Source organism: Melozone crissalis, unplaced genomic scaffold (genome assembly GCF_028551555.1).
Source record: "Melozone crissalis strain CALT ecotype California unplaced genomic scaffold, PUWL_Pcris_2 ptg000061l_1, whole genome shotgun sequence".
Classification (NCBI taxonomy): Eukaryota; Metazoa; Chordata; class Aves; order Passeriformes; family Passerellidae; genus Melozone; species Melozone crissalis.
This window is the reverse complement of record NW_026535839.1, coordinates 11,730,294-11,752,199: the sequence shown is the minus strand read 5'-3', so window position 1 is coordinate 11,752,199 and position 21,906 is coordinate 11,730,294. Positions and strand designations below refer to the sequence as shown.

At 37.3% G+C, this 21,906-nt stretch overlaps 1 protein-coding gene across 2 annotated transcripts in view; it reads right to left on the bottom strand.

The window, feature by feature from the left end:
* Positions 1 to 21,906, bottom strand: part of GABRG2 (gamma-aminobutyric acid type A receptor subunit gamma2) — a 60,102-nt gene that overhangs the window by 15,784 nt on the left and 22,412 nt on the right. For both annotated transcript variants that reach the window (XM_054287926.1, XM_054287927.1), the window contains exons 2-6: positions 19,937 to 20,085; positions 18,271 to 18,338; positions 17,295 to 17,515; positions 14,715 to 14,797; positions 13,892 to 14,029 (exon numbers count right to left, since the gene is read on the bottom strand). In XM_054287926.1, coding sequence (XP_054143901.1) covers positions 13,892 to 14,029; positions 14,715 to 14,797; positions 17,295 to 17,515; positions 18,271 to 18,338; positions 19,937 to 20,085 — 659 coding nt within the window. The remainder of the gene's footprint in view (positions 1 to 13,891; positions 14,030 to 14,714; positions 14,798 to 17,294; positions 17,516 to 18,270; positions 18,339 to 19,936; positions 20,086 to 21,906) is intronic.

The window sequence follows — 21,906 nt, the reverse complement described above, 5'->3', positions numbered from 1 at the left end:
AATTATAGGAGGAAATAATGTAATGACACTAGGCAGTAATTAAAATCTATTACTGTTGTCTGCACCTTCTCTTTGGAATCACAGAGACAAGATTTAGCCTGAGAATTTTTTGTTGCTGAAAAATGTCAGTATGTGGAAATGTATTGAATGGACACTTAGGTGTGTTTGTTTCTAAGGCTTTATCTGTGAGTGTCAGAAGTCTGAAAGGAAAATGAACATTACTGACTGCGTGTGTTTGCCCATGATATGATTTTTTTTCTAGTTTGTGACATAATTAAAAGCAATTTTTTTTTTGTGCTTGTCTGTGAAGATGAATAAGCTATTACATTGGCATTAGCAAACACAGGAGGGTTTTTAGTGTGCAGAATTGGTATTCAGATGTGACAGCAGCAATAGCTTGCAACTTCTGTGAGTGGACCATTATGCTCCAGTGTGAAAGTAATCTTCAAATTACAGTGCCTTTTGTTCTCTTTCCCATTCTTCCTTGCCCAGGAAACATCAACCAAGGATGAGAGCTCAGTGTCTCATCACTGAATGTTCAGGAGTTGTTCAGGTTCCAAAGAACCTCTTTGACTCACTGTGATAAAAGGTCCATCCGTTTCAGAGGTTAGAAAATGTGAGGATTACAGGAAATGTAAAGTAAAGAGAGACAGTAGAGAGTCACCATTTCCAGACAGCAGCACCAGCTAGAATGTTGTTCTGCAGGAATTTTGCTGTGCCTGACACATCCTGTGTCCTTGGCTTTTTTGGATGTCTGGTTGCTATCTGAATACCTCAAGAAAAGCTGTCTGCTTCAAGAAAATTAGGCACCTATAGCAGGGCTCTGTGCATGTTTAAAATAATGACTTGCTCAATTTTGACTATTTAACCTATTGCTATAATAATGCAGGTTTTGATATAATGTAGTCATCAATGTAAGCAATTTAGTGTTTTTATTATAATAAACCATTAGATTACATATATTATATTACATATATTTTATATTACTTATTTCATTGATTTCAAGGTATCCAGATGGTATAACCACTTTCTGACAGCATCCAAGCCTGCCTGCTGCAGGGAGAACTGGAAATAACTTCTGTTTCTGTGCTTCAAAGCATGAAGTATAACACATTCCTTGTACTTCAGATCAAACACACTATCAGAATTATGAAGTGGCATGGAATAAGGATTGTCAAAACTATGCAAATTTTATCATGTTGAAATTTTCAGCAGTTCGTGTCTGAGAAAGAAAGCACAAAATTGTGCTTGTTTTTGTTTTTATTTTATGGGGTGGCAAAGCACAAGATTGATACCATACCATGGGTTTACATATTTGGACTTTCTAGGCAACTCTGCAAAAGGATTTGTCTGAAAAGAAAGTCTGGGCAAGTCCAGGGGTAGCAAGAGGAATACAAGATGTAAAAATGGGAATTAAATAAAAGTGGCACTTTGAGGTCCAGATTAAAAACTGCAAATATAAATTAGATACAGGCCTGTTTGGTGAGTGCCACGAGGCAAAAATATAGTCAAGTATTTAATAATGTTGGTCTAAATAACAGCAGTCCTACAGATATGTTGGAGAACTCCCTTGAAATTAGTACTGTTTCATGAGCTTGGTGCAAGTCCTGGTTGCTGAAATAACTGCAAGTGACTAATATAACTCATAAACATCCTTTCTCAGATTTGGTTTTGTATCTTTGTGAATTGCCTTGCACGGCAGAGGTCATTCTCAAATTCCTCTGAATGCCTTTCGTTTGGGGAGGAGACGAATTTGAGAATACAGTATATTTAATCTTTGGTTTTGATGTTTCCAGTTATTTTCAGGGCCAGGAGGCAGTGGTACATAACCTGGGGCTGCAATAAAATTTGATGTTTCCTTCTACTTCCTCTGCAGAGGAGAGAAGGCATGACTGCATGGAGGCAACGTTCTGCAGGGGAGCTCCAGATTTCACAGATTCATTCTGTCTGAACGCCCCAGCAGAAGAAATATTTATACGAGGAAATACCACTCAAACACCAGCATCTCACTTCCAGTGGGTGCACAGGGAGATGACTGGGAAGACAGTACCATAAACAAAGAGCCCAAGGGGTGCTGGGAGGGAGGGATACATCTGCTTTTATTGCTCAGCTTCCAACATTAGACTCACTTTTTTTTCCTTTTTTTTAGTGTTTCAATTCCATTTATTTTTAGCTTCCATTAAATATTCTAGGATCCTTCATCAGTGGATATTTAGTTATAAACCCTCAGAAGACCAGTTCAACTAACCAAGACTAAATTTTACTTGAATTTGAGACTCTAGAAGGCAAAACATCGAAGAGCAAAAGTTATACAGACCAGACCCAAAGCAGGGTGGTCACCTACCCAATGTCCTGGGCTTCAGAGAGCTCTGTAAGAAAATATCTCTGAGCACAAGAACTCAATGTGGTAAAATATAAATAGTCCTGTTGGAAAACACTGTGCACTCACTCCCGTGTGAGCTGTGCTTTTCTCCTGCTGGACATGTGCAAGGCTATATAGGAGCAGGCTGCTCCCATTAGTAGGCATGTTTCAAGAAGGGTGCCTGCCTTATAGGATTTAGAGCTGTAGTTAGATTTTTCCTTGAGCTGAGCTCAGTAAAAGGAACATACAAATTGCATGAAGTCATGTGTATTACAGAAATAAGTGATGTGTTACATATATTACTATATTAAATACAGCCATACACACACAACTTCTGCTTTTAACGTACCACAAATCCTACATAGAAAAGCTCAGAATGAAAGGAAAAATATTTTCACTGGATGCATCTGGGTCTGTGTTTAGTTTGACTTGTTTGAGAGTAAGTAATTTATTGTCAACATTTTCTAAGCATCTAAAATCTGTTAAAACCATGCTTTAAGACCATAGAATATAAAGAGATTACCAAATTCCCTAGAAGAAAGTGCTCTAGACTTCACATCTCTGACTATTAAAAATATGATGTTCTTATTGTTGGTGTTTAGAACTACTTAGAACAATTTTTGATAAAAATATGATGAATATATTTCTTTTACTATTTGAGACATTCTTCTAGAGGAGACTGTTGTGGACCAGTATTTGAGAGGCAAACATGGTTTTCATTCTCCTGCTATCAGTTTGCCTGAGGACAAGGCCTGCTCTGTGTGCAGATTCCAAATTGTTTCTCGTTTATTAAGTATTTTGTCTTGCAGAAGCCAGGTGCAAACTTTCAGCAATGTGCAAATTAATCTTGTTCACAATCAGAGGTAGCAGCAGAAACATCCGCTGGCAAAACTAGGTGTTGCAAAATTGTCTGAGGTGTGGTTGGTGAGGAAATGAAATGGAAAAAAAGCCCTAGCTTGAATAGAACAGTTACTTATATGCAAAGAAAGGAGATGGCAATTGTGTTTGGGTGTGTTTTAAACCTCTTTAGCTTTCTAGGATGATATTATTGATATTAGATAAAAAGTAGAAGTGTTAAAGGAAAGAAAAAAGCCTTTAAAACTACTGTCTCTTTAGCTATTAGAAGGGGGAAAGAGGATTTTTAAAATCAGAGAAGAAATGAAGACACTAAAATAGAAGGAACTAGGTTATTATTAAAATAGTAAATAAATGTAAAGCTTAAAAAACCATGGAAGGTGTTCAAGAAACTAAGAAAGAAAGAGCAAGAAACTATGAAAAATGGCAAACAATGAGATGATGTTTTAAAACTGTACTTAATACCAAGAGCAAGGCCACAGGCCTGAAGGGAGAAACAGAGATAAAGAGGATGCTTGGTTTGAAGATCATACCTCAAAAGAGACAGCTATAAATCATGAATAATTTATACTCAGTTTTGCCATTTGAAGTCAAATAGATCAGGCTTAGGACGTGAAAAAAATCTTTAAAGACTGCAGATAATAATCTTGAAGCTTTAGTTAGCAGCTTCACAGATAGAGGTAGATCTTCTAGGTGTATGTAATCACCCTAGTCCAAATCTTACAAGGTATTTAAATGGCTCTCTCTTTTCAAGAGGAGACCTTTGAAGAAGTATTTGTTTCTCAGGCAGACATATTCAGGATAAAAGTTCACAGCTACTACAAAACTGGTTCCCCTGAGAGTCCCCATTCCCTGTCACAGTGTGTATTGCCATCACATTGTATGTTTTCAGGCCCAAAAGTGCAACCTCTTAATATCTTCTTAAAAGTGAGGTTACAACAATGTGTACTTATTACCCATGGGTAATGTCTTTTTAAAGTCTTTAACATTTTAAAACGTGATGTCCTAGAAAGCTTTTAAAAATGAACTGGCAATTGTGGATCCAAAGCAGTGGGAGGCATGCAGAGAAGGATGGATTTGGAGTCCCACAGGATTCTGGTGAGGGAGCTGTGCATTGAGCTGTACCATGCAGGCTGGGCTGCACCTTACACGTGGCAATGTGATGGGATGGCCCTGCAAGCCAGGTCTCTGGGGGCTCTCCTATGTTATTTTTTTAGAAGTTTGGATGCTGTGTTTGTAAAAGAGAGGTAAGGCTGCAATAAGCGACAGGCATCAGAGAAGGTTGGTAGGCTCCAAAGAGTCTTTCAAAGTGTTTTGCTCTTTGTACAGGAAAAACCTTGTTTTGCTCTTTGTTTTGATCTTTCTATGGAGGTTGCCAGACTTCAGGGTGGGGTGAGAGGTTGGATGCAGAAATGATGCAGCGATCATTCACTCCCTCTGGGACAGTCACGATGTTTCCTCAGATGCCATAAAGAGAGAAGGATACTCAAAGCCCAAGGCAAAGCAATCAAATTACAAACATTAACTTCTCTCAGCCAACAACATACTTACTTTGAAGGCCCTCATGAGTTTCCTAAAAGTGATGTAGGTATGGAAATGCCATCCAGTGTTTTTCAGGAAACGGCGATTCCCTACCAGCAAATGCAGCTCTGCTCCTTCACGGTGCCATGGCCAGCAGCAGGGGCTGATCCTGGCCCAGCTCTGCTGGCCACGTTCCCTAGGAAGCAGTTTGCTGTGCATGTGCACATTCTGCAGGTGGGGGAGAAGGAGGAACCAAAAGAGCATTGAAAACACTGCCTTACTCTCTTTCTGAACTCAGAGGCTTAATTTGTAACATGACTTTCAGTTTTTAATGTATCAATGATAGTGGTGATTTCAAATTGCATCCCAGCAGCTCCCAACCAGATCAATTTTAAACATTTTATTATTTCTAAAAGTTCAGAAGAAAGTGACTGATGGTAGTTTTTGAAAAATACATGTTTTGCTGATGTAGCTTGTTAGGATCAAAACCTTGATTTTAAATTTCCAAATGAATGCTGGAAAAGATGAATACAGGTACAAACAAAGTTCTTCAAGCAGCTCTCAACATGAAACAATTCATCTGTTGTTCATTTGTATTACCTTGAGCAAACAACCTTGATTTTGGAATACAATTCTGCTATCATGGGAATTTTATCTCAATGAAAAGAGTTTTTATCTCCAAAGTTTACATTTCCAGAGTAAATTAATTAAATTTCATAAAATTAATGTTCCTCATTGTGCTTTTCTGAAAAGCTACTTTTTCCTTTAAATTTGTCCAAGATTTTTTTTTTCATGGGTAGTCTCTGATATTCTCTAATAATAAATTCTTTTGATCCAATTTTTTACCTGTCACCAAAGGTACATTTTTTTTTCTCTCAGGGTGGAACAATATCCAAAGGTTTTCCTATACCTATGCTTGATAGTATGCTAGTTTTTTCTCTAAAAATTGTCATAGAGTTGTTGACAATCCTTGTTTTTCAAAATAACAATGGGAAGAAAATTAATTTTCCTCATTTTCAAGAATACTTTTTGCTTTTTCTATGATGAAATTAAATAATAGAATTACGCAAGAACATTTTTTCTTAGCTCAAACCCTTAGCACTAGAGCAAACTGGAGTCACAGTATGCTGTCATGAGTGCCCTGGTTATTGCTTTTGCATTTGTATAACCAAAGTGAATAAATGCAGTTCCAAGATTCTGCTGTTTCACTTTAGGATTTTGTAGTCCTAAGGGGCACAACCCACCAGCTCAGTTTCAGACCAGACATTTGCTACCATAAGATAAGAAAGGAAATTTTGGTAAATTACAAGGATGGTTGAAAATATTCAACTTGTTTTCTTCTGGTTTGGCATAAGTATTACTGGGTAGCAGCAGAAGATAATAAAACAATGTTTTTCTTTGTTGACTGTGTGTTTTTGCATTTTGCATTAGTAGAGAAGGAGTGTTAAGGAAGGTCAAAGAGTTATTGCTGTTTGTAATTTGAATTGGTAGGGTGTGAACTCACTGTAGGACTTTTGGAGGGAGGCAAAGAAAGTGAGGTGTTGGGTGATGTTTTTAACCTGTGCACTGGGAATGGCAGCAAGTTTATATGGTGGGTTGTTACCTACACAGTATGATTCCACTTCCTCTCCAAAGTTATGCTCTCAGATTAAAATAGAAGAAATTGAGCTCCAATCAACAAGAGCACATTATTTGCCTTAGTCAAAATTTTTCATAATTTTCTCAATTTTTGGAACAATAGACAAGGAAAAAATATACTGACCACTTTCATAACCATTTCTATTCTCTAGCATTAAGACACACAAAGGGTGTTGTGGCACTTTATGCATTAAATCTTGAAAAATATTTTCAAATTCTCCTATATAGGGCATGATACAAGAAAGTATTATTACATAAATTTTATCCTGCAGCTCTTTAGCCTTAATTATGCAATCTTCTTGAGAGTAGCAAAGAACTCACTTAATAGACTGTATCACTTTTTGAGATAAGTGGGATATTTTTAGCTTCTGTAATGTACATTGAAATGAGGGCAATTATGCCTTGTTTCAAAAGGCAACGTTAAAACACACGCTATTTACAATTTAGAATTTGTTTTAACAATACAAAATGAGAGAGTTAATGTTTGAGAATATCCAATGATGATGACAGCTATTTGAACATAATACCATTCTTAGTGTTAGGCTACTATATTCCTCTGTGAGAATGTCTTGTCAGCCTTGTAAGATGGGATATGGAATTGTAGGTAATATGTATCTAAAAATCTAAGTAGAATATTTTGTAGTCACAAAGTACAGCAGAGAGTTTCAGTAGTTTGTACATCATGCACACATTTTCATTTCACACCCTAGTGTATTCTTTTTGTTTCTCCCATTTTATTTGATAAAAATAATTAACAATTAAAACTCACTGTGAAGGTCTCTTCAAAGTTAGTGATGTTAATTTAGTTTTATTTCCTTTTTCCATGTATTTTTTAACATATGGCTGAATTTGAGTATTATTAGCTCCCGTGGATGCTGCCTGGCTCTTGTTACATGTGACACAGACTTGTATTTCTTATTTCCAACCAGCCTTTCAATTATATCTATTCAAATTCAGTGACAACAAAACAGCATCTTAGCTAAGTAGGTTACTAAAAATGCAGTGTAATGACAGGGGTTTGAGAAACTAGAAATTTCACTTGCAAAGTGAAGGGATTTAACTGTGTAAGAAGAGCCTTAGAGGAATATGTTTATTATTTAGGACGTATATGTGCCCCAGGCAAAGCAAAACCTATTTCAAATGAACTATCCCTACTCTATACACGTTATGAACACTAAGCTGTCGTCATCTTCACACATCCTAATGAATTAATTTTTTTTCCACTGAGAAATGAGGAAGATGGTGAATAACAAAATCAGGCCAAGGGACAAAAATGTCCAAGACATTATCTTATAATCATTGTACTACAGACATGTTTTTTTGACATAAAAAGGGTCTGGAAGTGAAACATCAGTACAGAAATTTACCATCAGTACTACACTGATCAGTTTACAGGCTCAGAGATTATCTAGTGCTCTGCAGATGAAACGATGAATGCTCAGGAACCTTGTGATTTATCACAGAATTGCTTGAACTTTAACTGTTTGAACAGTGCACTAAAAATATTTATATCAGTGATTTAAACATGCTTATTGCCTATTGCAAAAATGTTTAATACTCAGACTTATTTTAATTCTAAAGTAATTGTGACTATGCATTGTTCTTCACTACTGTGTCACCTGCTCTGATCCTTTTGAACGAGATTTCTTCCTGTAATTCATTATAATTAGATTTATCTGCAACTCCAAGAGTGACATTGCAATGATTTTCTCTTGCGGTGTTTCTGAAAAATCACTCAGTGGTTGGAGGAGGATGATTTAATTGCCAAACAGGAATTGTAGGAGGGAGTTGGGATAATATGCTTTGTCTCAAGGAGTCACCAGTACTTATGAAAATATATTCATAGTGGCATAAGAGGCAGCACAAGAAGTTTTATGCTTGGTTATATCCAGCAAGTGTTTTAAGATATAGAGTCAACTTCTTAACTTGCTTATTTTATCATCAAATTGGAAACATTCAAAGTTCTGTTTTTTCTTTCTTTTTAATAATTCAAATATCCTAAAAGATTTAATTATTTTCTCACCATTAAATGAACAAATGTTATTTAAAGGCAGTGTTCTATCATATCTACACAAGTATATTTAATGCAGAACCAATCTTGCTTGCAACATCTGTGTTTTGTAATTACCCAGCAATAAGTTCAGTGAAAATGCTTGTAAGATCCCACATTATCCCTTATTCTCTGGTTACTTGTATATTAATTCTTTTTATCCTTATCTGACCTTTCTGAAGCTGTTTAAGCTCTAGCAGGCCATGCTTTTAGATATGGAAAACCTTATGAAGGACAGACTCAGAATAAAACCTTGACCCTCAAGAATCTTTGTTCAGTTATTATGAGGAGGATTTCAGGCCCCAGCAACCCTTTTCCTCAGGGACAGTCATGATTTTGTTTTGCTGAGGTAAGTCAGTTGCCATTGAGTCTAGGAAAATCTGAGAGAAAAAAAAGGCTGAATTAATGTCACTGAAATTGGAAGAAATTCTTTAACCTCTCTCAAAAAATGACAAGTAATCATCAAAGAGCCTTTCAACTCTTTATGTGATTAGGTAGAAGCAGGTGGATTTCAATACATGAATCTCTACAGATATAAACCTGAACAGAAAAGTCAGATTCTCTCAGTCTCTGAGATTTTTAAAGCTATTGATTCCTTAGAAGTAGTATTTGTTTTTTTCCGGCCAATTGTATCTGCCCTCTGTTTTAAGTGTTTCACTGTCCTACAGAGACCGTATTCTTCTAGCAAGCATGTTTAAGGTAATAATTTAATATAGCTTTTTCAAAAATTAGGATATTGAGATAAATACCTTCCCATACCATAAAGAGAATAAGAATGCACAGAACACTTTAAAAGTCATCTGGGTTTTCTGACTTGCAGCTTATGCCATTATTTGCTCCTCTGTAAGGTGAGTACAAACGTGTTTAAGTTCTGCCAAAAGCAAGATGCAGGTAGCAGTACCTTGTACCCATTCAGTAGCTCAGCATCTTCAGACAGGAACTGTTTTGGGTTCTCAGGCAGATCTCCCTGGCAATGCCAGATGCTCCAGTCAGCCCATGCTAGAGCCTGAGGCTGTGTGTGGGGCTGGCAGGGATTTCTGGGTGCACTGGAGATCCACTTATGCCCATTTTTAATGTCAGGACTATTTCCCAATGCAGATCTACAAATCTGATTGCAGCTGTCATATTTTGCCTTAATAAAGAAACAGAAGACGACTCCTGGGGTTTTTTGAGCATTATGAAACCTCTGGGGACTGCATATCTGCCAACAGTTCAATTCATTAGGAAACAAAATTGAAATAAAGTATAAACGCCTGAAAATACATCCTCTTCCACAAAATAATAGACCTGACTATATTTTCTAGATAAAATAGAAACCAGACCCAGATTTACTTATGTGGTTTAGCAGTTGCATCGCAAGGGGAATATTTAATTACCCATTTATCAATTCTGAGCAATGCACCATCTCTATTGCATAGCTCCCATTAGCTCTCTAAAACATAGAAAAAGAAGAAAATAAAAGATATTTACAATATTGCCTGACCAGTCCTGTGGCTCCTCTGCAGTTTATTGAATTGCTATTTATTAGTCTTCTAATGCCTTTGTATCTAATTAAAAATTCAGGACAGGCTCTGTAAATAAGCAGTAGGCAATATCTGGTCTAAAAAAAGGAACTACCCAGTCATAGAAATGAACTGGGAATACCAGAAACTCCATCTGTCCTGAATAATTACACATCTACAAACTGTTTTGCAGAGTACAATGTTTTATATGTTGAAAACAACTGGAAGAGTGAGTAGAAGTGCAATTTATGTAGGACTTGTAGTAAATTAATGGAAACCTATTGATATAATTTCAAGATTTAAGCTACTTCTTTCCTCTTAATCTGTCCTATGATTTCATAAACTCTCTGATTTTAAGGTTTCCACTATTTTCCTCTCTAGCAGCATTGATCATTGTTATGATTTAAAAACAGTCTGGTTGTTTTACTCCTTTGATCATCAATATTCTTTTCTTCCAGACTATTTCTATAGGTCATTTTTTCTAAACTCCTTACTTGTTATATTCCCCTGCACTACCCCATCTTTCTCAAAGTATTGCACTTATATAACTCAGATGATATTAAGTCTCAACATGTACTCTTATTGGAAATAATCTAAACTAAGCCAATGCTGTTTACAAAAGGTAGATTTTAGTGTAAAGGCAAAAAACAATGCAGATAATGTATATGGACTATTTGATTATTTTAATGAAATGTCCATAAGGCAGAAGGTTTACAGTTAACTTTTTTTAAGAGTCCCCACTATTAGTGGGCTGTTAAATTGGATTCCACTTGCTAAGTTATGTCTTACTGCTTGGTCAGTGACTTTCAAAGAAAAAGTTGCATGTAAATGTTCAGTTTGGAGAGAAACAAGCTGGTACTTCAGGATGACTTACTTCTGATAAGAGAAATAGAGGGATGTTTGTAATATTCCAGTTGGGTTTTTTCAGCTTTTGCTGGGATTTTCTGGGATTTGCTAACTAAGGGACAGAATTCTGACATCTGGCCCTTTGAGTTAATCTTGTATTTCTGCAGTGCGTGCAAAGGAAGAGCAGCAGATAAATGTATTAATTTCAGCAAGAGCCATCAGGTCTTAGGAAGCTCACACTCAAACAAGCCTTGTCCTTCTCTGCCCATAGCCCAGCCCACAGCTCAAATGTGCAGCTTTGACATGACACAAAGAGAGTAGTGGAGTTGGTAATGGCCAAATCTCAGCCTTCCTGATTCTCCCTCCAGACACAAAATAAGCATTGCCCTTAAGGATGAGGTGGTGTTGGTTGCTGGGAGGTATAAAGCTGGAAACAAGCATTTGTTTTGAAATTGTGTAGATAGAGACACTGAAGGTTTACTCCAGTTTCAAATGCCTCAACACTAGCCCCAAGAATCTTTTGTTCTCTGTTTGATTTTGCATTCTCTAACACCCCTTCTTTCATTCTGGTTTCTCTGGGGTATTTTTCAACTAAATTTAATTTTGGGGAAGAGTTTGTGGGAGTATAGTATAGACCTCTTTCCAACATCTCATTAATTTTCCATTGCCTCCTCCACTTTACCTCAGATTTTATCTCCACCAAAATACTGGCATGAGTTTGTACTGAAATTCTGCACTGAAAGTAATTGCATAAAGCGTCAAGATTATTTTAGCTGTATAGGTACTCAAACTTTTAACTAGGGTGCTCTGGCTGCACCTAGATTGCTATTAAAATTGGAATATTTTTTTTTTGTTCTTACTCTTCATGAAACTTTTGAAAATATATTCATTCTAAGGGTGTAATTATAGGTAGAGTGTGGATCTGGCTGAGGAATACTGGACTTAGGATCGTTTCCAGCATGCTAATAAGTCACTTAAGGAAGCCATGAAGACCCTTTAGGCTCTGCTGGCTTTAAGAAAATATTTGTAGGAAATAGACCAGATTCATGGCAGCTGCTATATTATTAGGGATTTTTCCTGCCTTCTATTATTTAGATGCCACACCTAGATCAAAATAAAACCTAGTTTTACATATCTGTCGTTATAAAAAGTAGAGGAGCAATGAAAATGAAGCACAGGGTAAATGCAGCAGAAGAAATATATACACAGGATGTTTTTCCAAATTTTTATAATCAGCAGGCCTGTGAATGCAGTAGCAGCAGGCTGAGTAACTTTCATGTGCTTTTTAGCTTAGGAATTGAGTGACAACTTTTCACTGCTTTAAAGTGCATGGTAGCTGCTAGTTATTTTAGGGCAAACAAAATGGACTGGTGTGTGTCATCATATTAAAAACTATGGAGGCTAAATTATGAGAGTATTCCAGGTGAGTACTAACAGTTTGAATGACTATACCCTGAAAAGAGAAAGGTTTGCTTTGCATGAGAAAGGAATTTTTTACCCTTTTGTATTTTACTGTTTATTTCCCAGGATGCACCTCATTCACATTAACAGAACATTAGAGAATGTTTTTGAGTCACCAGTGCACTCAATCAGGATATAGGAAGCTTGTAGCATGTCAAGATTTTATTATTTTCTATCTCTGGTCAAAAATAAAGAGTTGATTAGAGAATGGCTCAAGCAGAAAATTAAAGAAAATAGCAAATAGAAGAAACTCAAATTAAGGGTGAAATATAGATCATTTTCAATGCGGGCAGGATGAGACTGAAGCACACTTGGGTGCAATCCTGTCATTTGTGCTGTCTGAGGGGAGATGTTTTTATTGCTGCTGATATTTTTGCTTTGAGAACCCTGTGTAATGGTGGTTATTAGCAGCCATGGTTGGCAAACATGCTGCTCTCCTGTCCTCTTTTGCACCTTGATGTTTGTTTTCTTGAGAAAATGAGAAAAGTTAACTGCTTTCTTCAATACTTGACTAAATATCTTCCTTGGCAGCAGACTCCATGAGGCATACATGCCTGCATTCTGGTTTTGCCCTGCTCATGAGACTGAACACATCATTGGTGCTTAATGTCCAGAGATTAAGGACTTGGAACTTGAATTAATTCTCCATCTCTTTGCTTGTTCTCCTGTGTAATGTACAGCGGGCTCCTCTCAACTCTAGCATATCTCACTTTCCTTTTTGAATAAAACAGCAATGCTGGCCTTGTAGAAATAAAATGGGTGGGGGCATTTCTGAAGTCAGAATAAACACAGATGCCTGAGTTTAAATTAAGAGACTTGCCAGAACTATAAAGTAAGGTAAAAACTGGAAGCAGACAGAAAAATCCCCGACCTGCTTACATTTCATTGTTCTTTATGAAAGTAAGAAATGAAAGACAAGATATATCATGCATATACAACAACATTAATATGCAGTTCCTCTTTACATCTCTCCTCATAGTAACTGCTTTTGTTTCCACCAAGAAATAAAAGAAAACATACAGATAAATGTATTTTTCTGTTTAGTTAGTGGGGTTAAAATTGTATTTTTAATAAACACTGAGTATATCCTCATTTATAATTCTGAATCCCGTTGCTTGTTTCCAAGGAGATAGAAATATGAAGGAAGGCCATCTGAGACTGATTTGTAAGGCTTTCTCTTTAATGAAAGTTGAATGTGCCTTATTTTAGGGAACAAAATAAACTTGGAGCCTCTGTAGTAAAGAAGTTGGGACTTTGAGTTTCACTTCTGTGCAGGCTTACTTTCTGTGTCTGGCAGTGGGAAGAGGATTGTAAAGTGTTCAGTGCAGTGTCAGATCATCCTTTAGTGGCTCAGTTCTGCTGTTTTCTGCACTGAAGCAGTGCAAGCTCCCTCACCCATCCACCCTTTGTAGCAGTGGCTTTCTCCTGACAGAGGTTTTTTATGAAGGACAAGATTGTATAGTAGACAAGAACTAATTTTTCTTCCTGTGAAGAGTTCAGAAATGCCAAAGGCTGGATGGTTCCATAGATATTGAAAAACCTGTAATTGTTCAGTGCAGAGTAAATGCTAAGTTCTAACCAGAGATATCTTTCTTGGTTTCATTCTGTTAATAAAATCCTTACTGAGCCTGGAGGCAAATCCTTCAGTTGTCTTACCTGAAGTAGTCCTCACCACCTCAGATGTGTTTCTGAGTCCTGTGAAGGCGAACTGGTAGAGCCTCCAGGAGCGAGTGTCCCCCACCTCCACCGAGCTGCGCTTCCACTGGTAAATGATCTCTTCTCTGGGGTAGCCATCTTATTGCAATGGAAAATACACACAGCTTGGTTTCATAGCCACTGCTAGGCTTTAGGGTGCTTTGGGGAGTAAAAATACTACTAGCTATTTCTGGAAAAAACTGGGGAAGCATATTGCAAGTAAATTATAGATATGTTTTTCTCAAGTTACTTACTAGTGCCTTTTACTTAATGTCACATTTTATTAATTATAAATTATAATAGCACTTGAGATAAATTTTTCAAAAATAGGTTTTTCACTTTTGTGGACCTAATAAGATGCAATTTTGCCCATCCTCCAGATGTATTTGCAGCTGGACCAGGAATTCACACCTTGGTCTAACCACAAAATGCCAAACTCTTGACTTGAACTACTACAATAGTAGTTCTCTCCATGCACAGAGAGGAAGTGAAAGACCAGGACACCTTGATGCTGAAAGTAAAAGTTTCTTGTTTTATGGTCAAATATAAGCAGAAATTAATCACATATGGCCCAGAAATTTTATAATGTTTCATAGCAGTCCTTAATGATATTTGTGACCATACATAATACATGAACTGAAAAAAAAATCAAAACAAAACTAAAAATCAGTAGGGTATGTCTAATTAAGAACATAACCTTTACTGACTCTAGGTATGTAAAAATAAATTTATAATAAGTTTAGTGTGGGTCAGAAAAAGGAATATTTTTAAGCATGTTACTTACAGCTTGAAAATTCCAGTGGGCAGGAGTGGACATCCATTGGGAAGTTGTGTAACTGTAGCTGGCACTCAGCATCAATTGTCAGCCTGAGAAGAAAGAGATCAGGAAATATATATATATATATATATGTAAAGTAAGCTATTGCTATCTATGTAATTACTGGAATATTCCAAGCATAGGAAGACATCATGGTTACTGATAAGCAATATTTCTTTTTTGGTTCCATAGACCCTGATCATCTACTTTCTGGACTGTGTAATGGAAGAAGGTATTACAGTTCTGTTCCTGTGCATCTGAAATGGCAGCATTACTCATGACTGACAAATCCATAGGTAGGTAGATATACAGGTCATCTCATGAGCAGTGACAAATCTTTGTGTCACAACATGCCATAAAGCATTAGGAAAATGTATTTTATGTGACAAAGATTCTATTTCAGAAATGATGGATGGGAGTCCAAATTTAGACATCTGCATCCAAGACAGCCATCCAGACTCCCTTCAGAGCTAGTGCAGAGGCATTCTGAGGATACACTTCCTCTCACTCCAAAATAAGACATTTAAATTTAATCAGAAGAAAAATGTACCAAAAGGTGTTTGTCTCCACTGACTATTAGGAGAATCTCCATGATAACTCAGGTAGTGTAGGTGCTAGGCTCAGGTAAAAGCAAATTACTCTCAGAAATCCCAAGTAAGATGAAATGTACCCCTCTGGTGTTCCTGCTAAAACTTCCACCATTTTTCACTCACTCCCAGCCCAGCCATGAGCTGCAGGATACTTGGACTTTGCAAGAGAGGGAAGAGGTGGGGTGAGATAAAGGAAAAAGGTGGGGTACAATGTTTGTTCCACAAGGTGTCTCTAGGAAAGCTGCAGGTTTCTGGTTTTTGCTGATTCTGGGGTGTCTAAATGATGAGCCCTGGTTTGTCTCCAGTTTCCCGAACAAGTGTGTTATGGGCAAATGACCCTCAGTCTCATCCTGTGGGATGCAGAGGAGTGCTGGGACCACCAAGTTAATGGTGGAGTCCAAAGACAACCTTTCCGTGTTAGGGATTTGGGAAGCTATCTAATTTCCCTGTTTCTCTTCCTCTTCTCATTTTCATCATCTCTGGTACCACAGATATCTGGTTTCTTGCTGGGCAGGTGGTTCTTAAACCTGGGGGAGGTGACTGAGAAAATTCAACCAGCCCTTCTGGATCCCTCTTGAGGACAGAATCCCAGCTGTGTGATACTATCACATTTCATTTCTGGGTTGACTGTGGTTAAATCCTTGGTGCTTGCTGTGACTCACCAGCACAACTAAATATACATTCATAGCAGATACCTGTTTGCAAGTGCTACCAGATACATCTCTTTCTAGTGAGAAAAACCAAGGAATTTGAAGAGAAAGATAAATTTGGACTTGTAGCCAAGTCCAAATTTAACATTTATAAAGTTGATCTAGGCTCATCTTTATCAGATTAACTTTGATTTGCATTGGATTTCAATTCTTATTATTCTAATATGAAATAAATGTAAAGTAGCTATGAAATAATACTCTTTTATAATTCAGACAGTTGCAACATTAAAAGGTTGTCTTAACCAATGCTTCACATCTACTCGGTAAAATTATGAGTGTACTTTTCTTCAAAACTTTATTTTTGGCCACCAAGAAAGTAAAAGCAAAATAAAACTTTGACAAAATGTAGTCTAAAGCTCAGATGTCTATCATCTGATATGCTTATGTCTATCATCTTTGATTGTATAATCTCATTTTAAATTATAAATTCTCTTGAAACAGTGCTATGTTTATCCATATTTTACATAAACCCAAATATTATATCACATGTAAGAAAAAGTATAAAAAACACTCCCACAGGATTTTCACATTTACGATGTATATTATGATAATTTGGAATATGATATTTGAGTTGTTACCTATGGCATCCACATAATTATTGAAAAGGTACTTTGTCTTAAAAGAAAAACTATGCACACAACTGAGGAACCTGTACAGGTTGAGTACATCAAGTTCAGTTCCATGAAAATTTTGGTGGAATGGGGCATATCCATAGGCTTGAGTTAAGTACTCAATGCTGGGATGGCAATCTAATTAGTCTAAGATATTTGAGGAATAAATTGCTTTTTCAGGGTGAAGTTTCATCAGATTAGATTGTAATCAATTCAGAATAAGAGGCCTTTGATGTAAGTAGTAGCTCCTTTTATACCATCTACTTAATTCAAGGATATTTCACATTTATCAGTTTAAAACAACCAAAAAGCAGAAGGGACCAAACCAAAGGTAAACAATAGAACATACTTAAAAATGAAGACTAATTGCTATTAAAATGTCTATATTAATGTTAATATAGAAAGGTGATTACTGTGGAGCAAGGCAGTACAATCTATAAGAAGAAATAAAATTTCTTATCGTGCCAATATAAAATAAATTTCATACAATTGATGTCTTCTAAATTCTTCCCTTTTCCAGGGTTGTTTGCATAAATTTATAGGAAAACTCAGTATTTTTTCCCTTCTGGTTAATGTCAAATGACTTTTCGCTTTGGCTTTCCTTAGAGAAAATGAAATTAAATTAGGTATAAATACCTCAGTGTGTACAAGACTCTGCCATCGTTCCAGATCCTGAGCATCCTATTAGGAGTTGTTATCCAGTGAGCATCAGCCTTCTTGGAATTTCGGAAAAACGTGTCTGGTATCCAGATCTTCCCAACCATGTTGCTGTTTAATCTGAGCACTTTTATAGTGCTGTTGAACTTCAGACGTCTGTCATACCACGTTTGGGCGAAAAATATATCAATTGTATATTCCTGTTGTGTTAACCAGAAATACTGATGAAAACATAGCACTCAGCATTCCACATAACTCCTGATATGCTTTCCTTAATTTCATATGAACAAACTGGAGCTACAGAAGGTGATACTACAACTGATAAAACTAATTTCTTTTGGGGAAGTTTTGAGGCATGTTTTACCAAATATTGTTTTATAACAATTTATTATTTTACCATTGAGGGTAAAACTAAGGTGCAAGTGAGTGTTATATGCACCTTTCTAATTCTGTGTCCCCACATCTCAGCCCACACCTGCTCAGGTCAGAGAACAATTATTATTTCTTTGGACCTAGGACAGGAAAAGCTTGAGCCAACTAATTGCCCGTGCCCCCTAGTTGATCTCAGAAATGGTGAAGTCCCTGCAGAAGTTCTAGGCCTTTTACTTATTATCTCATGGTGGCAAGAGTGGTAATATCACTCCTTAATGGTTTTCGTAATTTTGTAGCAAACTGGAAGATTGGTTTTTCTGGAGTTAAATTGTTGCAAAGCATTTGAAAGCAGAGCACATAAAAATGTGAGGATAGGTTAAAACAATTATTTTTGCGTTTACAGCTTATAGCTCGGTTTTCTGACTTGCACAGATTTATAGCACATCAAGTCCTCCCATCCATGATTAAAATGAGATTTAAAAAATAAAATAGGTATGACACAACATTAAGAACTAATGGAAGCTTTGTAATGTCAAAATGATGGAGACTTTGTAACAAGGCAAATGGGCAATCCTTTACCTACCATATTGATAGCATTCACGGGGCCAATGCTATTTACGTACATGTCAGTGTGAATTATTGTCGGTTTAACTGCAAGGGAAACAACAAGAATCAGTAACCAACGAAGGTCAAAATCAACTACATGAAAGTCAAGCAGGAGCATGTTACTATGGCATCTCTCCTCTGTGGTGGCCTCACATTTAAATGTGCAGATAAACTAAAAACAAATTTGCAACCATGTCTTCAGTTCTAAATTAGTTGGAGATGCTTCGGACAAATTCTTTTATCATTTATTCTATCAAAACCAATTCCCTTATGCTATGAGAACAAACACTGAAACCAGTGCTCGTAGCCTAGAGAGGCTCATCTGACTTAGAGAGTCTGCATTTTGTCTCAGGTCACAGCAGAGCATCAAAACAAAACGCTATCAACAAAAGCAAACTTATTTATCTTATGATGCTTTCATCACTTGTTTTACATTGTAATGCCAAATGCAACATGACTGCTGTGCCCTGCATAGGTGGCTGTAGAAAAGTAACAGTTTTGTGAGACCAAAGCCAAAATACTTAAGGCTCTAAGGCAGAAATTAAGAATTGTTGTGTTAATTTCTTTTGAAATCACTCCATTTCAGCTTTATTATTCTTATATATCTTGGCTACAGCATGATTGTTTCTATCCCAGATGATTTTAGGAATGCTTTACTTCTTTTCTGTTTCTAAAGTCTTGGTTTATGTGAAGACAAATTCTTTTGCTAATTTACACTGTACACATACACTGAAGGTTAAAGACTCGTGTTATCCTTCACTGTGAAAAATTCCTTATTTTATAGGCCACTATAAATGTGTTAGCTTCCTTCATTAACCTTGCTGCTCTCTGCTTTCCTCTGTCTACCTCATCCATGAATTCTGTGCCTTTTTCTATAATCTTAATGCTGTATCCTCCTCTGCAGAGATGTTGTCTGCCTGCTCTATGCTCTCATGGGGCTTCTCAAACTGACTTTCAGCAATTCAGGAAGATTTTTTCCTTGGGGTTACCTCAGTAATCAATGGAGAGGAAGATCCCTCCAAAAGGTGATTGAATCAAATGAGACTTCCATTCTGAGTGCAGGCTCGGCTCTATTTTCCTACATTGGCTGTGGGAACTATCTGGGCAGACTGGCTTTGCTTGACTGCAGTTATCTTTTGTGAACCTCCTCCTCTGTGCCCAATTCTGTCACCTCCTGCCCAGGCTGCATCAATCTGTGCAAGCCTGCTGCTGTTGGAGGCTCTGTATCCATCACATCATAAAAGGATTAGGCTGTATTAGCCTCTTTTTGGCCTTTCTTTCCATTGTATTATTTGTGGTTCTCTGACAGAATCTCTTAGGTACAAAAAAGAAGATAAAAACTTGCTTTTTCTTTCCCCAGAAGTTTAATTCTGAACATCATATGCAGGTAAATCATCACAAGCTGCCTGATTCAGCAAATTATAACACTCTTATTAGATGACTTAGGATAGATTCAGCCATCTTAATTTATGTCAGCTTCCAAAATCATTACTAATTTACATGCCTCTGATGTTTTTCTGCATTGCATTTTAGTCTTGTAACTACTTTGAATTGATTCTGCTTCCTGAGTAGCATAATATGACATGAAAATTCTTTCTCTTCACTGCTTAATTGACAGTGATCTAAAACCAAAACCAACGTACCTCCTATGTCAGGTCTCAATTTGTTGTCATATCCTTCCAGCAAACCATTTAAAATAAGAGTCACATCACTCTCATGGACTTTGGGAGTCAAAACCCAAGTCTTATTTGTAGTGTAATCTTCATAATCATCATCTCCCTTTTGTGTGGAGCTATTAAAGAGACAAAAATGGAAAGAAGAAAAGCCTTGAGAGATACAAATTTGAAGGTAATTTCTTTGCAAGACAACACAGACACATTTAAGATTTTAATAATACTGTAAAAACATTTTTAAAATGTCTCATTTTCAAAATTAGAATCTCAGTAAAGCTGCCAGATAACACCTGAGGTTACAGTTCATTTTATCAGCATTTCCTTTTAGTACGGTTGAGATCACATTGTCTGTTCAGAGGAACATCAGTGCTTATCACCTTTGTCATGGCTATTTTTTCTCTCATTGACTCAGGTGGGACCTGTTATGAAACAAATCTGTCACTTAGCTTATGCAACTCTCCACCAAAATATCACTTATTATGTACACATTGTTGTTGCTTTACTTCTGTTGGACAGAATGATTTGATGAAACACATTACTGACAAGACCAGTAATTATATTTATTCAGACAAACTTCTGCAGCTTTTCTCCACTCCGATGAACTTGAGTTTATTGTGCATTTGGAAAGTTGAGCACAAATTTTTACCAAGGGTTTTCCTTTTCCCTTTTGCTAACCAGAATCCACAGAGGGTGAAAAGTTTGTCTGCTGGGCTTTTTTTGCTCCTCAGAACTATGACAGCAGTTCTAATTCAACCTGCTTAGTACAGTAAAAAAAGCAAGTTCAGAGTCAGAAATGTGTAGACTAGTCTTAATGGATGTTTTGTTTTCCCAAAATCAGTGCCTCCAGTTCTAGAGGAGAACATTGAAGCTACTTTCGAATATGACATAATCAGATATTTTCATTTCAGAATTTTAGTGGTAATCAGCTGAACAGTGCTAGGCAACTCTATGGTTTTTTGCATAATATGCCAGTGCCCTTCTTCCCTGCCCTGCTTCTGTGCAAAGTTTAAACACTGCTGGCTAGATATGGAATATCCTAATGATACTACAAATGTCTTAAGCCAGTGGATAGAGTGATAGGGTGAAAAGCAGAAAAATTATTTTCCAGTTGCAGCTAGAATCTGGAGTGGGAAAGAGCAGAGAGAAGCAGATTCTCATGGGGGCTGGATCTTCTGCATGGCACACAAGATGGAAAGAGGCCCAGCTGGCCATGGCCATGTTGCAGTAGGGAAGGGACCACTCCTCCCAGAGCCTGAGGGCACCATTTTGTAAACAGCAATCTTTGCTCAGCTGAGGTTGTGCCTGCCATTCCCTGTAGTGCTCCTACATTTCCTGCTGCATCCACCTTGTAGCACCCAGAGCGGCCCAAAGGCTTTTCAGTGTTGGTGTTTGGGAGCTCTAAATCACCTGCACAAACACAATCTCACTAGCAAAGAGGCTTTGGGTTCTTTCTTCCCCTGGGCACAGCCTGACAGGGAGAGCTGCAGCTTTTTCTGCCTCTCAGTGTAGGATGCTGCCTCCCAGGAGGTGCTGAAGGCACAGGGACAATTGAAACAGCCTGAGACTGCGCAGGGCTGTAGCAAATAGGAATGTGCAGCATGGAGAGAGAGCTTGGCTTGCTGTGAGTTGAGCTGGAAGCTGCTGATGAGTCTGATCTCCACCTTTGTTAGGTGTGCTGGGCACCAGGCACTGAGTGAGCCTCCAGGCAGCACTTCATCCACACTGCACCAGCCATGGCAGCCTGGGGGATTCCCAGATCAACAATTGGCAATGCAGCCTCTTCGTTCTGGCTGCACAAGCCTGGACTTGCAGTGTTTTATTAGGAATCAAAAGCAAAGTTTTAATTGTCAATATGGTCCATAGTATTCTGCTGGTGCTGACAAACAGGCCAATTTAATTAAATTGGGAGGATTTTTTTTTTATTTAGTTGTCTGGAGTTC